The sequence below is a fragment of the Corapipo altera genome, unplaced genomic scaffold, assembly GCF_003945725.1.
Source record: "Corapipo altera isolate COAL_440 unplaced genomic scaffold, ASM394572v1 2b, whole genome shotgun sequence".
NCBI lineage: Eukaryota > Metazoa > Chordata > Aves > Passeriformes > Pipridae > Corapipo > Corapipo altera.
In genome coordinates, this window is record NW_020884874.1 from 20094972 (window position 1) to 20112444 (window position 17473).

General features: G+C 38.7%; 1 protein-coding gene and 1 long non-coding RNA gene across 2 annotated transcripts in view; one reads left to right on the forward strand and one right to left on the reverse strand.

Annotated features, from left to right (window-relative positions):
• The window catches only part of SGK1 (serum/glucocorticoid regulated kinase 1), a 67903-nt gene that overhangs the window by 32368 nt on the left and 18062 nt on the right, over window positions 1-17473 (reverse strand). Inside the window, exon 2 of the mRNA XM_027633667.1 lies at window positions 11198-11413. Within this exon, the coding sequence (XP_027489468.1) occupies window positions 11198-11413 (216 nt within the window). The remainder of the gene's footprint in view (window positions 1-11197; window positions 11414-17473) is intronic.
• Window positions 10404-12119, forward strand: LOC113942580. Its single transcript, XR_003525967.1, has 3 exons — window positions 10404-11129; window positions 11223-11322; window positions 11991-12119. It is a non-coding gene; the product is annotated as an uncharacterized LOC113942580 (long non-coding RNA).

Consider the following 17473-nt stretch of genomic DNA (forward strand, 5'->3'; position numbering starts at 1 on the left):
ATCCTGAATGTGCAATGTGTTCAGCAGCCATATAACCTGTGATAAGACCTTTGCTGCACTGTTATGTCATCCTTGCTTCACATGGCTTTCAGAAGTTGATATGGTCACAAAACTGGTCTGCTTCAACATGGAGCATGTATGTTCTGCAGACGACACTGGTTGACGTGGTATCGGCAGAATTTTTTCTATTCCTTCTTCAGGGCAAAGTTACATTGATCTAAGTTGAAAAATTTGAGAATCCCTCTCAGGCAGTTGCTGTATTATCTAGAGAGAGTATGAACCAAAAGAAGACACTGAAAACTAGTAATAACTATGTAACTTCACTGTAGAACAGATGCTCCCTTTTCACATTATTGCCTTGTGCACTCCTAGAGAGGGGAGAATTTCCTTTTAAAATTTGTCATCTCTAAAGGTCACTGCTGAATAGCTTCAAATATGAGATATGAGAAATAATAAGCAGGAGTTCCTAGAGGTACTGCCAGCACTGAGTGCCCCAGTTTCTGAGATCCTGGCTTGAGGTCCTACACTGATCCCTGGCACATGAGGGGCGCTTCTTACTTTCTGCAATATTATTAAAAAGTAGTTCAGTGCATGTGCATTCAAGAGCCAAAATACCTAAAATCACTGGTCTCTTCTGACAACTTCGACAGTATCAATCCAAATATTGATATTAAATGCTGTTTTGAGACATTAGGAATATAATAAGAATAGTTTACTGACATCTTGAATTTAAAAAACAAAAACCACCCTCAGAGACAGCTGGAACTAAAAAGCTTGTAACATTTCAGTGATGCGTGGCAACATGAAAGCAAAACTAAACAGAAAAACTCTGGTCTTCCAATTCTGACAAAAACAACTGGTGATTGAACATACACAGATGTCTGAAATTCTTCCAGTTATAGTAATCAGATTTTAAAGATATGTTTCAGATATATGATATTTATCTTGACAGAGTCTTATTCAACAGTTTCATTGTTTCATGTATTTCCCCTTGGTGCTTTGAAAAGAAAGCAAGGTTGTTCTTTTCATCTGTAACCATTCCCCCAGTAGCTGTCATTTATTATGTAGAAAAAAGGATTGTGTTGTATCTCTGTATGCATTTGGCTTTGCATGCAGCTATATTTTTCTTTCTGTAAATGTATCTTGGGGCTTGGGGAATTGTTTTGATGAAAGGGCTGCTTTTTAAGCCAAAATATCTTTCTCAAAGACCTTCGGTTCCTGTGGGCTAGATTGAAAAAAAAAAAAAAAAAATTCTTAGGAAACCAAACATCATAATCTTAATAAATGCTACTTTTCAGGTATCTGTTTTCTAAGGTATAATCTGTAACTCTAGGTATATAGGTAACTCTGCAGGTGCCTCTTTAGCACCTCTAGATGCTTCATAGTAAGAGTAACAACAACCAATATGCTGACAATAGAGGGAGAAATGTTAGCATTAGCTATCTAACTCCTCCCTTTTCAGAGTGGTTTTTGAAAAGCATCTCAAGGACATCAATCCCTCTTTTTGTCTAACAGACCAAGACTGCCAACAAATGCTCTGGTTGTGACAGTTCTTTCCAACCTAGAGAAATCAGATCTGTTTCTCCTGCTTTCCATAATGCTGCTGAAATAGACCTGAATCCCTGGTGGCAAAACTTGGCCACTCTCAAGAATTAGATCTTTGAGAAGCAGGCAGGAGCTGTAGCTTTCCTCCCCAGCTGCGCTTCAGTCTGAAACCCCTTAAGATACAAATAATCCTTGCAACAGTGAATAGAGCCCAGGAATCCTCTAACCACGAAGGGTGTTCAGGTGGGCTACCCAGGGTTCAAGCAAGCTGCATGGTTTTGTGTGTGCTCTTACAGAGTGATGCAGCTGCAGAAGGAGGCATTCACAGCATCCTCCATTTTCACCTATACAAGCTTATTAGTGTGAAGTAGTTAGAAGATGCCTTGGGAGTGGAGAGATGTTTGTTTTCCCCACCTAGCAGTTTTGAAAGTTATCTAAATTGTAGTTCTCAGATTTCCACTTCATACTTTCAGCAATAATATGTTGGAGGTACCTCTTCTCAGCAGCTCTTCTTATCTTTCAAGGGCAAGAGTGCATCCTTCTTCATTGTCTTTAAGACCATTCTCACATGCTTAATCCTTCATGGTTTTGAGAAATACGTCTAGCCTCTTTGTGTTTTCTATTTGCTGGCTCAACACTATTCTGAAGCACAGTACCGTGTACAAGACTTAAGTATTTAGCTGCAGGCAGTAGATTTTTTTCCAGAAGGCAGAAGTTATCAGGTGCTATCACACCACTTGTAAAGTGTTTACTGGAATTAACACATTTGTGTTTTGTTTTGGTTTTACTTCTCTCAGTAAATCCACTTATCTGAAAAAAGATTCTTAGTTTCAAAGGAAAGCAAAACCACATGTTTCACATCACAGCTCACTGTTAAGGATTTCTTAAAAGGTTCATTCATTTTCAGTACCTTAAAATTGTCATTTCTAGTTCGTAGAAGACCTATGGGCTTGACTCCTTCCAGACCCACGTGCTTTGATACCAGATACCAGATGGGATGACACCCACCCCACAACCCACTCTGAGATCCCTATCAGAAAAATGTGATTTCTGTTTTCCTACTAAATTAATTTCCTAACTTACACAAAACTACCAGGGAATGTTAAAATGTCTTTACCACGTTAAAATGTCTTTGCCATTAAGGCTCCAAAATAATTTTGAAACAATGTGACTGTTATGAGCCTGAGCAGGCCTTTTTTTTTTTTTTTTAATGGTGATGTCAATATGGTGTGATACAATATAGACCGTACAAAGTCTTTGTGCAGCTGCACTGCTGCTTTGGAAATAATTATCTTTCCATTAATGCAAATCGCAATAAAAGTTGATTTATCACGCATCTCTCAAAGCCAGAGAGTACATTAGAGAAACTCTTTTAGAATATCCTGAGATGGCTATTCAGAGGGATGAAAAGATTTCACAAAATGGAAACCGTATAATGAGGTACAGAGCAAGTACAGTGTATTAAGATAGAAGACACTGAGGAGTCCTGGGATGTGGGAATTGCATTAAATTACCTTAAATGAGCAGCATGCAATGTATTAACCAACATTATAATACAATTTACAGAATACATGACTTTACTACAGAGTTCTTAGCCAATTATAACTTCTTTGTGCAAAGAGGAAAATTCTACATAAAAGGTTATCTGCAAGTTCTAGACAGAAAAATAGTGATATATATTTATAAATTGCAAAGGAATGCAACATCTACAATGCTAAGATGAGAACAAAATTGCTCACAGTGTTACTCATACTGACACTTCAAATGTCTTGTCATATCTGACTTCTTGGAATAGACAGACTGGTGCATATAGAGGAACTAGAGGAAGAAACAAGGTTTTCTTTATGAAACATGGTTTTGGGTTGGAGATACATTTCTTTAGAGAGAAGAAACATACAAGACTAACACTTGCCAGTCTTCAAAAGCACAGTCTAGGCCAGCCATGAAATTACTCTTGTTTGGGATGAGTGGACAGAAACTGGCCAAGGAAGGAACTCTTTAGGAGTGAAAAAGTCAAGAAAGCTTCAGTTCACCCTTCTGCTCCATGCAGTCCTGCTGCTGACATGGCCCTGGCCCTGGCCAGGTGGCAGAGGTGGCCCTGCAGCCACTCCTGTCATCTTCATCTTCATCTTCCCTGTTGTTCTGCAGCCCTGGACTCCCTGACCGTGTTAAATGTGACTTATGGCTCCCTTGATGGATGAGTGTGAATTTGGGTTTAAGTCACACAGCTATTCTACAGACCTAGTCTTTAGCTGTCTGTGTATGCTCTTATGCACACATATATGACAGAGTTTGTTTTGTCTTTAGTGTTGTTACTCTTTAATTGCCTGTCAGATTGTTTGTATGACCTTATCACACAATGCAACAGACCCCTTTATTCATCTACTATGAAGCATGGAATTATCTTGAAAATGAGCTGAAGCAATGCTTAAAGATGGATGATAAACAGATTAAAATCAAACTCCAATAGAAGAAAGCAACTCCAGTTGCTCTTGCTAAACAGACCCTTTGAAGACCAGATGGAGCCAGCACAGCATTAAACTGTACAAAAAATGTTCTTTTCAAACAAAGTACTTTTTTACTGATTTTGTTCACTTTCTTCTTTAACATCAGATAATAAATATTCAGATACTAAGATTTTGAAGAAATTGAGAACATTCTTCCATTTTAGTAAGCAAATCTCTTGACCTTACATGTCTGACCACTTGCTAATCAGGACAAAATTAAACAGAAATTTGGTCTACTGTGTTTGGCCTAAATTCCTCACACCCAGTGTGCTGGGTTATTTTCTGGTTACTACCACCTATGTATAAAGGAATACTTTTCTCTGATCTCTTTGCTTGTCAGCAAAATAATTTGGATCTTTGAGTCAAAAAGGTGCTAGATAATCACCATATTAAAAGTAAAGATAATTTTAAAAAGAGAAAGAATGTAATTTCTAACTCAGGTATTATGGAAACCCCATGAAAAGTACAATAAATAATTTTCCAGATGTAGATGTCCTCAGGGAAAACCCTTGACGGTTTCTTTAAAATAAGAGATATTTTAATTATCTTCAGTAGTGTTGAACCAACATTCAGATAGGAGAAGTAGAACAATTTTAGATTTTGATATTGACTTGTCCAATTAATTTACTAAGTTTATGGCACTTGAAAAGGCCCACGATGGATGTAAAAATGAATGAATGCTTCACTGTGTATTTGTAAAGCAGATGATTGATGTATCACATCACTTCTTTGAGCCATGGAACTGATTTATATGCTCTGTGCTATATAGACGTTCTCTTTGTCAGTTGGGACTGTAAAACCCGCCACAGGCAATTGTCTGCTATTCAGGCTTTTCCATTCACTGAAATTACACATAATTTTAGCCTGTGCATTTGCAAACTGTGCTTTGCCATTTTCATTTGAAAATGCCTTTGTGTTAAACATTTTTGACTTGTCTAAATAAATATTATCCATAATAACCCTATATCAATCCATTACAAAGCCATGGAACTACGTACTGCATTTAGATTTAATCCCTGAAACAAAGCTTGTTCCCACCTTACTCTTGTGTTGCTTTCACAGCTGACTCTCACAGCTGCTGAGAAATCTGAGATTGATTTTCATCTTGCTAAAGCTATAGGATCTGCAATAAAATCATATCTGAGTCCTTGGTCTTTGAATATACACACAATCAAATTCCTAAAGCACAGACACCTATTGGCAGATAAATAAGCTTATGGGTCGAGGTACTCAATTCTAAATTCCATCAAAACCCCACTAGTGACACATTTATACCATTAGCTAAAAGAGCTTTAGTGTAGTCAGCTAGAAACAACTATTTAAGAAATGGCTGTAAGCTCTGCTGGTGAAAAATGGGTTTTTCACTTGAGGTTGTCAACTCACAGGATTAAGCTACAACTTTGACTTGTGATGATCCAGAAAATGCAGACCTTCTACAACCAGAAGTTGCTGAATGAAGAGAAGTACAAAATACCTTCTTTACTGTTCTAATTTCTCATCTTGAACCACTTGCTTCTCTGAAACTCTCTTTAATCTTCAGACAGTGCTGTAATATATTTCTGGAGCAGAATATTATGGCTGGGTTTATTATGAAAAATAATCAAACAGAAACTGTGGGGTTCCAGTGGTTGTGGATTCTCAGGCTAACTTACATGTAGTATAGAATGATTTCCTTTACTGGTTTTAACACCTTCCTTTGGATTATGTTGCAAGTATTCTTGTCAGTATAACATTGAGCAGTGAAAACAGGGTTACATGATAGATTACCTCTCTGTATGTCCCTTTTATGAATACAAGATGCAGTTCCCAAACTCAGGGAGATAAGCCCCCATCCTCCAGTCTTAGGGGGCATAACAAAATATACCCTGAAATCTGGAGTTACCAAGTGTAAAGGCAGGAACATCCTACACATGAATATATTAAAATTCAACCAGTAAATAACTTTGACTTTTCTGTTTTGGCAGACAGTTTCACATCCCTGTAACTTTTACATTTAAAGTCTGCTTATAATTTTCAGTCTTTTATACCACATACAAAATTTTCTCATTGTTTCTGTGCTCTACGTTGGCTTAAATGGAAACTTTTCAATTGCTTTTAATTTTTTCTTTCCAGACCTATTTCTACATTCGTTATTGCAATGGAGCAGGCAAATAAAGCACCATGATTTTTCTGAAATGATTTTAATTATATGTGTTTTTTTTCCTGTCAGCAGCTTTCCCTGGTAGAATAACAAGAAGAGACAAAAGAGAAACCAAAACTCATCGAGAAAATCTTCTTAAGTCTTTCCTGAATCGCTGCATGGGGAGATGCCAGCAAGACAACAAGGCTCACACACCAATGTCAGCCTGAGCTGTAGGCTCATGGGACCATTGGCCTCTTCATCTGTCCTTTGCTCCTTGACAACCTCTTTCCAAAGGATCCTTACCAGGGTCTTTGCCAGCCACTTCAAAGTGGATTTCATTATAGAGATGAAGCAAAAAATGACATAATTTGGCCTGCGAGGCCTTTTCCAGGCATTTGTTGCCCTGGTATTGCTGGTCTGTCCTCACCCACATCAGGTATATTTCACATCCTTCCCCACGTGCCTCCATATGGGACAGAAGTAGATTCAGTGGATGGAGTGCTATACTCCTAAATGAATGCATAGAGTGTCTGCCTTGCTGTGCGGGATTAACCTCCTGAGCTACTCTTCCGAGCCAAGGTCTTCAGTAAGCTACTCTCTGTGGCACCCAGGGCTGCCTTCTAAAATGATCACGGTTAATTCAAGAGCCTGCAGTGTGTACTGAGTAGTTATAATTATTCCATCAAAGTACATTACTGTGTTTCTGTCTGTATCAGGGGTAATGTTCTATCAGGCTGTTAATTTGCCTAGGTTTATTAGAGCCTTTCACAGTCCTCTCCAGATTTGATTTCACTGAACAATTCTGTTACCCCGACTTTCTTTTTTTCTTATTTCTACTTTTCTTCTCCAAATTATCTTTTATTGCAGCACTTTGCACACATATTGGTTCCAGGAGTAATTGTGCCATACTGAGTTTTCAGGATTCTCACTTCCGTGTTGTGTATGTGCATGTTTATGTATTAACTAGCACTTATCAGAGTGGAAATCACAGAGTGCCTCATTACCAGAGCAGATCATTAGATGTAGGAGCATTTTTTATACAAAATGTGTGAGAAAACCATCTTTCCCTAAAAAGCCCACTCAGATCTGTCACCAAACTCTTTCTTTACGGAAAGTTAGTCAGATTTTTTTTTCATCTCCACATTTTCTTAGTCCATTAAAAGGCATTTATTTTTATTATACTCCTTTATGAAATTTATTTCATCTGAAGCATATTCTTACCCCATTTCAAATGCAGGTTTCTAGAAGCTGTATGTTATTTTTAGGAGAGATTTGTAAGTAGAACTATCTCAAATAATTGCCCAACCTTTGGTTTGGGAATATTTTTTTCAGTATTCCTCATCCCTGAAGCAAGACTTAAAATATGGTAAAGTGCTGAAATCTGACCGAAATCAAGAGCTCTTCTACACATAGGAGCTTTGAATGACTTTCAATTATAAAATAAAATTCCTGTTGTTGGTTTAATAACACGATCCAAAAAGTGTCTATGAGAGTAGTTAACTTCCACTAAGCTGCAAAGGACTTGTCCAAAAAGGCAGGAGCATTGAATTCCCTGCTGCCCTAAGTAAGATTTTCCTGATGCTCCTTCACAGAAGACACTATTGACAGATGGACTGCTGCGGGTGTAGGAAGACAGGGCAACTGCCTCAGCAGCCTCCATCTCTTTTCCACCACCTGCCCCACAGAGGTGGTAAGAGAGGGTGAAGAGACTAAAATCCACTATATATGTGGGGACAGACCCCTTCTGGGGCTAATGGGGCTGAATGCCCCACTCAGCACCCCTGAGCCCCTGTGCAGTGGTGGCTGTGCTGAAAGCAGAGACATGCTCCTGGCAATTTGAAGTCACGTTGCCTAAATGGGGTAAACACATTAGTTCGCTCTTTCCTTCCCCTTGTCCCTTAGCTAGGGGCAGCACAGAGGTTTTGTTTAGCTTTGGAAAGAAAAGACAGCTCTAGACATTTAAGGCTTTGGTTTACTAGATAGAGATGTGTCTGTGATGCTTCAGGACAAATGTCAGCTGATGGATAGGGCAACTGGATTTTTTTTAGACAATGAGGAAAGAACAGAACAAGCTTTGAACCTAGCTCTTGGGTCTGTTTGAGAAAAAAAGAAAGATATTTTGAGCTCACTAACAAGGTCTTATCTTTTGTTTATTTACAGAAATATTTGAAACAAGGGCATAAAAATACAGTGCAAATGGAATACACAGGTCATGCAGATTATGAAAGAATTTTTTTTTTTCTGTGTGTATGTATGTATGATTTATGTCTAATAACCCAGCCTCGTAAACCCTCACCTGAAAGATTTAAATCACACCCAGTTTTCACCATGTTAGCCTCTCTCTATTTAGTAGGCTGTAATGCAACTCTAAAAGATGGGTTGCCTGCTTTTTCAAAACCGGCTTATTTACACAAGGTATTCATTACACAGCATGGTAATTTATTTTGAAGGGAAATTTACCCTCTTCATCAAGCCAATGAATTTTGTGCAACCTGAACTATGTAGATAGACATGGAAAAACGAGGACTGGTTATTGTAAATCATTACCTTGGCAGTGGTCCAAAGCCTTTAGGGCTTCAGCTGTTACACTAGTAGAGCAGATATAAGCTCCCATATAACTAATCCACATCGGTTACAAAAAACAATAATATACCTATGTAAGTCAGTCATGTGAAAATTAGCATGATTTTCTGGCAGTGTTTGAAAATTACCTAGTCCAGTGTATAGAATGCGGAAAAAATGTCATAAAAATACAGACGTAATACACTATCATACAAATAATAGAGAAGACTTAGTAGAGGTTACATCAGTAATCATCTTTATAAACTCCACCTGACACATACCTTAATAGAAAAGCCTGGGGAGGTGGAAATGGAAGCATATCATAAGAAAAAAATCTCGTTATTTAAAATACTTTTAGTTTCAATATAATCTTATTTACACAAAGTCAGTTTTTAAAGACTTCACTACATAATTACCATCACAGTAAACAAACAGTAATGATTTTTTTCCATTGTTCTGTGTTGGAAATAAGAATAGGAATACAGATGTGTTCCCTTTGGTGATGGGTTTTGATCAGATTGGTTTCTATAAGACCTTTTTCAAGCCAATCAGAGTAGCCTGAAACCTGTCAGAGAAAGATTGTTGCCAGAATAAGCCTTTAATAATATTTCACAGCTGATTTGTTTTTGAGTTAATTTGCCCTTGAGAAAAAGAACAGTGTCAGTAGGATCCTTGTAGGGGTTGGTGTTGGACACAGCACAAAGGAACTATAATCACTATATCAGTACCTGGTTGCAGTATTGGAAAACAGAGAAGGAAGAGTAACGGGGAAAAAGAAACAAGAATTAGCTAGGAGAGACGACTGACACGTTCCAAGCTCCCTGCTGATTTAACAGAGACCATGTTCTCTTCTTGAAATACGGAACTGTCTGTTCAAGTTCATTGATTTAAAGTGAAGGGAGTTATTTCACGTTTATGCAGTTTGTGCCATTTGTAACCCTTGAACAGAATCTCACCCAGAAACTCTTTAAACCTTGAAAAGGTCAGACACAGAACTCCTTCAGACTTTATTATTAAAAGCTTCCTGCCTGGTTTTACTGTAGAGAAAGAGACAGTGACCTTACATTTAATCACATCAAGGACTCTGTGCTTGAACTTACTTAAAAGACTCCTTATGCAGGATAGCTCTATCCAAGAAGTCTTTTGCCAGACAACAATGTTTTTAAAGCAGCGTGCAAAATATCCCTCTTGCTGCAGACTCCTCCTGCTGAGTAAGCAGCCTCTCCACGGCCTGCAGTAAGGAGGCTGAGAGAGGTCCAGGGGAATCTGCATTCAGCCAAATCTATCCCATATGCATGTAAAACCTAATAGAAATCAGCTGTGAGGCCCTACGGCTGTACAGGAGTACATGTGATTTACAGCAAGGCAAAGGATTTGCAGAATCCACCGTCTTTGGTGCTTTCATTTTTTAATGCTTCAGCCTGAGCAAAATTAATCTTCTTAATGAAGTAAAATGGAGGAGTAATTAGCTCCTCTGCTTGCACATGTTTCACCAAAATGCCTTTGTTGGGTTTAAGAAGCACACAAGACTTCCATTTCTACCTGCTGCTGGAATTTCCCTGTTTAAAAATGCAGCAGATGCAGCTTGAAGAAATGTTTCTGCTCTGATCTATGTGCTAAGTCTCTGATAAATGCCTTGTCACATTTGCTCTGCTTTGTACTTGGAAAGATTCTTATTTGTTTGCTTTTATGTTTCTACAACTGTCTCCTTTTTTTTGCGCACCATTTTCAGGCAGGGATAATTTTGTTAGGGATAACGGGCTCTGAGCAAAACTTTCTGTTCTGCATTTGGCTTGTCTCCACAGGGATTAGGTGGAGGTGAATGATGAAAAAAAGATACAAAGTCTGCCTCTGAAAAGCCCCTTCTTGACCATTTCATCTCAGCCCTCACAGTTTTGCCACCTTCACATCTGTGTGCAGCAGCCCAGCACAACATGCAGAACGATGTCATTTATAACATACTGATATAACTGGAAGCAAAACAGGGTTTCCCTTCTGCTGAATCATCACCTCCTGTCATGGAAAACTCCCTGAGCCAAATTCTGACTTCTAAAGAGAAAGCTAGATATGGCTTGGGGGGAAGGAAGAAGGGTAGTCTGGTAATTATGTGACAGAAGGGAAAAAATTAGCAAGTCTGGGTCCTTTTCATCACCTATTCACACCTGTTTATGCAAAACAGATAAATAATACTTATCGTTGCTGCTAATCTGTTCAAATACTCTGGGAGTACATCGCAACATCTTAGTGAAGAGTCCTTTGTTTTTCATAGGTATCGAAGTTGAAGGTAGAAAGCAGAGCCCAAATGTGCACAACAGCCTTGGTCAGCAGAGTTTCAGGTTTCAGAGAATTCCCTCTCTTCAAGGGAAGCACCATCTCGTAAGTACAGACCCGTTGTAAGTACAGAGCCATTATCAGTGTAAAACATGTAAACAAAGTTTGGTGGAAGGAAATAGTGGCTTACTTTGCTGTTTTTCTGACTCTCCCAGGAGCAGGACTCGGCCTCTTGAGGAGCTATCCCTCGCTGGAAAGGGTGGTCGTTCAGGCAGGTCTGGCAGAGTGGAGGCTCAAGCTCTGAATCTGCTGGAGGTAAATGCATCACAGTGGACCCCGGGTATTTGAGGCTGGTATGTGAGCGCTTTTCAACGCTGACCATTGGGCTCTTAATCCACCTTCGTACCTGTCAACACAGAAGGAGGTTATGGACTCTCTTTGCTTTTTGGCAGCTGGGGTGGCACAGCAGGGTTTGCAATGAGGATAACAGCACAGCAGATATCAGGATCAAGATCGACTTTCTGCAGGAGAAAGTACTAGGCCATGTCAGGGTGCATGTGTGAATGCACATCATAACCAGGCTCTTTATGTTGAGAAACTTTTGCTGCTTTGTCCAAGTCTGCCAGAAGTTTATCTACAATACAAAGTTTTCAGGCTTAATAAAGATATTGAAATATAAGGTAGACTGCTGTGAAGAGAAAGACAACTATCCAAAGCAAGTACTTCCAGCCTAGACAACTCAGTTTCCCCATGGAGAAAAAGCAGACAGGTTTTGCAGGAATAGACTTGTAATACTTGCTTTCTGCAGTCCTTTTTTCCAACAGCAATATTTACTGTATCATCTCTTACTTCATAAACTATCTCAGCCTTTTCTGTGCCTCACATCACTCCATTCAAGTGTCAGTTTCTCGTGTTGACCTGCCACAAATTTTGATCCTGACTCCTTTAAACTGCCTTCCCCTGCCTTCTCCTTGTCTCCACAGCCCCCTGGTTAGGACTCATTGTACTACAGCAGGATGGACACTGGTTATGAACCTAATACACTGTGTTCACAGGACACTGTGTCAACCTTGTACGCTTTGCTCTTCCTTTTGCTTCTGTGACTGTTTCTTTTCCACCATGTGAATCAAAAGTATTGGATTTTCTAAGAAGTTAAGCGAGGACTCAGAAACCTTTCTGAGCTCTTTTCCTAAATTATTTTCCATTGTGAAAGCAAAAGGACCTCTATGTGAGTTGTGGTATATTTGCACTGAATCTGGTCAGAACTGTCTCATTTGTATGCGAAGGACAGATAGGGATGTCTCAGGATACACTCTGGAGGGGGAAGGCTGAGACAACCATGGCTGGCAGCCCAATTGGCCTCCTATTGACAGGAGGCAACCTCTTTGCTTTGTGAGCTTGGTGTCCCTGGCCTCAGCATCACTGTGCTTCATTTGGAGATGATATTTGCCATTAGAAGATGCTTTACATCAGGAAAACAAATATTTTATGTTACATTAGTCATGAGCATGACAGTGAGTGTTTGATTAACTGTGGAAGTCTATATCTCAGCAACTGGTTACCAGGATTACGTATGATAAACAGAGTGAGACATATCTAACCAGCCTTCTTCTGGTGACTCCTCCATGAGCGAAACGCCTGCAACTGCCCTACTGTGCTGACCTGCCAGAAATCTCAAGGTTAGGAAAATTTCTCTTTCCTCTCTATGGAAACCAAACAAATAGATTTCCTTCTGTGGGCAAATGAGCCACTTCCCACTGCATTTCCCATTTGCATTTTTTAGCAACATCAGTTTGTGTGGATAATATTATCCCCTACTTTCATGCTCTGGAGCATCCCTACAAGACTATCCAGACTGTTTTAGCTTCAGGTTGGTGGGTCAAAGTTGTAGCAGGAGGGATTATTTCTTTTTCAGATTCCATTTCAATAAATATGTATTGAAACTGATCTTTTGATTCAAGTAGATTTTAAAAACATTTATTTTTGCCAATCATAATTACCTCTATGATTGTTAAGCACATCATTAAATATATTATTCTCCCCAAGTAAATACATGGTTGTGTGTCTTGATCTAATTCCAAATTTGGTATGTTGAAAATAATAATTATATTAATGGTCAAAAAAACCATGCTTGATTTTCCAGTGTAGTTTTATTATGGGAAACGTGCAATGTATTTAATGTGATTCTGAGAGAAGTCTGCTCAATTTGTCCTTTTTAGGTTTGGCCTGGTGATCAGTTAAGTGGTTTTGGACCTGGTTTTGCCTTTCTTCTTTGACATCCTGGAGCTTCAGTTATATCATTATGGGTGCACACAGTGTGCAGGAGTGTGCATGAAAAAAGAACCAAATTGACTGCAGAAAAGGGCCTGGGATGCAATGAGCCGCAAGTTCAGTCTTTCTTAAAAATTCAGGGAGCATGGGCCAGTCTATTGCTTGAGACTGTTCAATTACATATGGCATCAACTGAGGCAGGGATTCAAATGTAAATCTGGATTTGAGGTTTCATTAACACCCTTTGATGTTAGTTTTATGGTTTTGAGTTCATGGGATTTGCAGTGATACAGTTAAAAAATAATTTCTATTTTAGCTTCACCTGTGGTTTCACTGTCTTGTGTTTCCATTTACATATTTCTAGCCTGCCTGTGTATGAAGAAGCATTCAAAATGTGACCTGCATACTTCTGATGCAGCAAAATCTGCCTGTATGGAATGACCTTGTAGCTGTACCTTTTAATGGCAATGACATATACATTCTGCAGTATAATGATCATAAATTAAAAATTACCCACCAGTGCTTTAATTTGTGTGAATGGTAATGATGAGGGAAAGTAACAGTGAGTGCATTTTAAGAAGCTGCATACACCAGAGTATAGGTGGCATCTTCTGGCTCTAGCAGCAGCAAGTGGTCCTTGAGTTCAGGGTGAATTCTGAAGAATTTTTCTTACTATTATTTATTCCAAGCTGATTCCTGGTTTTAACTCAGATACACATTTTTTTTTATGGATTACTTTTTGCTGCTTTAAAGTGTTGGACTAAACCAATGTTTTCACATGATAGGCCCATTTTATTTATACATTACAGCCTGTACTGAGAGATGAAGAAGTATGATCACAAACACTAATCTGGTCACGTTCTTCTGTTTGATGCAACGAAGTTTTGGGGAAACTAAGGTGGGAAAATCGAGCTTTGAGATTGAATGTACTAGTAAGATTTTTTTTTAATGGTTGGAAATAGTCCAAACAGGTTAGCACACTCACAGTTCAAATGCACTGTCAGAGGAAAGCTTTAAAAGAATTCTAGTTTTCCTTCACTGTTTTGAGCAAAGTTCAGGTTCATATATATCCAGCCACATGTGCTCAGTCCAGGATGCTGTGCTGACTCAGTGAAATACATGTAACATTTCAATAAATTTAAGTGAGTCACTCTGAAAAGTAATATATAACGTACAAACATCAATAGAAACCAAGACCTGCATAGCTAAGCCAAGGAAAGTTGTTTTTCTTTTTTCTGAAGCCGTTACCTCTGTCTGAGGCGCCATGCAGGGGCCCTGTGCTGCCTACCCACACGCCCAGACCTGCCTGGCAGCTGCTCCAGGGAAGCCAGGATGGAGCTGCCGCTGCAGTGGGTGCCATGGAGCTGTGCTGAGAGCTGGCATGTTTGTTGTTTTAAGAACTTGCCTACATGGGTGTGTTAATGTCTTCTGGTCCAGTCACAAACTAGGTAAATGCACATTCAACCCCTGTGTGGATGGCTTGGTTCAGAATTATGATGGGTTTAATTAATTCTGCAGCCATTTACTGCATTTATCTAAGTTAAAATTTCAGGTTTTATTCTGAATTAAAAGGTTCAGGAGGACTTTAACAACATTCAACTCCTTTCTAATACCTCTTCTTCAGCTAATTCGGAATCAGTATCCCTTTGCAGACAAATCCTACATTTGTATTTTGAAATTCATAAGTAATATGCACAGAAAAGTGTGGAAAATGAAGTGATTCACCACTGATTTTCAACATGTTTCCCTGTCCAAAAGCATTGAAAATATTGATTTGAAACTGGAAGTATGAATTGGCAGCATCTTTGTAGCAGCAAGGCCAGGATCAGACTTGGGAAGAAAAACAATTTCCCTGGGCTTTGCTATGCAGGTCTTGGGTTTCTATTGATGTTTCGAGATTATGTATTACTTTTCAGAGTGACTCAGTTTAGTTTATTGAAATGTTATGTGTATATATTAGTCATTGAATTATAAGTCTACACTATATGCTTTTGTCTAGCTTTAACCTTAATAGACTTCAAAGATTTTTGAGTTCTTAATATTTACATTTACGTTAGACAAGTGCCTTAGATCTATAGTTCTGTTTGACTTGGGCTATCTTAAATGCCTCTAAAGATTTCAAAGTGCAAAGGTTCATTTCTTTTGAATTCACTTCCACTAAAAAATCTCCCACACTGAATTGCACAAAAAGAAAAAGAATTTTGAAGAAATTTCTCACAGTTTCTTCCCGGACTTGACAAAGACAGATTAACAAGTAGCAGATGATAGTTTGCTATTTAGGGCATTATATGATCATATAATCATAGAATGGTTGGGTTGGAAAAGACCTTAAAGTTCATCTAGTTTCAACTACCCTGCCACGGACAGGGACACCTTCCATTCTACCGGGTTGTTCAGAGCCCCATCCAGCCTGGCCTTGAACACTTGCAGGGATGAGGCATTCACAGTGTCTCTGGACAACCTGTTCCAATGCCTCACCATCCTCATAATGAAGAATTTCTTCCTAATATCTAATCTAAACCTACTCTCTTTCAGTTTAAAGCCATTACCCCTTGTCCTGTCACCACACGCCCTTGTAAAAAGCCCCTCTCTAGACTTCTGTAGAGTCCCTTTAGGTACTGGAAGGCTGCTATAAAGTCTCCCCAGAGCTCAAATACCACAGTGCTAGGTGCATAATTCTTTATGGCACTGTAAGGAGTATTTGATTATTCAAATACATTATTTTTTTATTCTTATCATGATATCCATCTACCAGTAAATAAATTAGAGCCTGCTCTTAACTGCAGGAAGCAGTTCTATTCTGAACTGTTTTGAAGATTTCTGTACTTTTGTTTCCAAGGTAGGTCTCTTTAAACTCCCCAAGCAACTTCATACACTATTACAAAGTATAAGCAGCTGACTCTTTGAGTGTGTCTGGAATAATCCAAACAGAATTGAGCAGAACAGAAAGAGCTCACAGTGTCTCTTGCCCCATCATGACTATAGTTTCTTTGTGCCTTTTTCTCATCGACAACTTGTATCTGCTAGAAATTGCTGCTACTGCATGCCTGGTTTTGGAGCATCCAACAGTTTCTGGTTAAGCTATAACTGCATTCCTGAGAATCACTGTTCTCACACTGATTCTGTGAAGGAACAGCCTCGCAGGCCTGTGCAGATAGACAGTGGTCTGCTTTGCTGGTGGTGTGTGCTGAGCACAGTCCATCTTAGCACTGAAGCTGCACATCAGCATTCTGTCATGCTCAGGGCTAGTGTGTCTTGCTTTCTAAGGCTGACCAAGACATCAACTCTACATGTTTGTGCAGACAGCCTTGAGATTTGTCAAATATTACCTTACTGCTATTAGCTAGAAATTGACTAAAAATGCTTCAGAGAGCCTTTGCCTTGCCTTTCTTTGCTTGGAGAGAAAAAAATGCAAAGCAAGAAAAAACGTAGGTCACCAGAATTGTCTATGAAGCCTGATCAGCTCTAATGTAATTACTCATCTGAATAATTTCTGAAGAGAAAGGGTTTTGAAGTTGTCAAAGCAACTAATTCCAACTTTTCAAAAATAAACAATTTCACATTTTCAAGTCAAATGACATTTTTACTTCTTTTTTTTCTTTTTTTTTGAATTATTGAGATTGAACAATTTATTTGGAACAAATGCAGTCAACTTCACACTCATAGACCTTCATGGCTAGAAATAAACACCTCTCCATCCTGTCACATTTTAGGAACTTTTTGTACTGCTGGTTTTGTTGGACCACCAAAGGACCTCTGCAACTATTCAAAGTTGTTTGATATTTCTAGCATTTCTTGCAATGACCACAACTGAAATTGATGAAAATTTTCCCTGTTCTTTAGCGATAAGTGCTGTACACCTTCAATTATGTAGCTATGTTTCACTGATCCTAAACTAAATTGAAATGTGACTGTCATTAGATAATAGCTTCAAATACCTTTTTCCCAAGCTTGGCCTATAGTATTGCTGAAAGGTGCACAAGTATTTTTTTAAAGGCTCTCTATTTTCTGACTCTTGTTTGCTTGAGTTTCTTTGTTTGTTTTACTTTCTAAAAACATGATATCCAACAGTGATAATCTCAGACTCAAAAATTGCCAGATGTGATTAAATGAGATTTGCCAAGTTCCAGGGGCTTTTTTTACTCCTAGATTTTCCTGTTATGTAATAGCAAACAGATACAGATTTAATTTCATA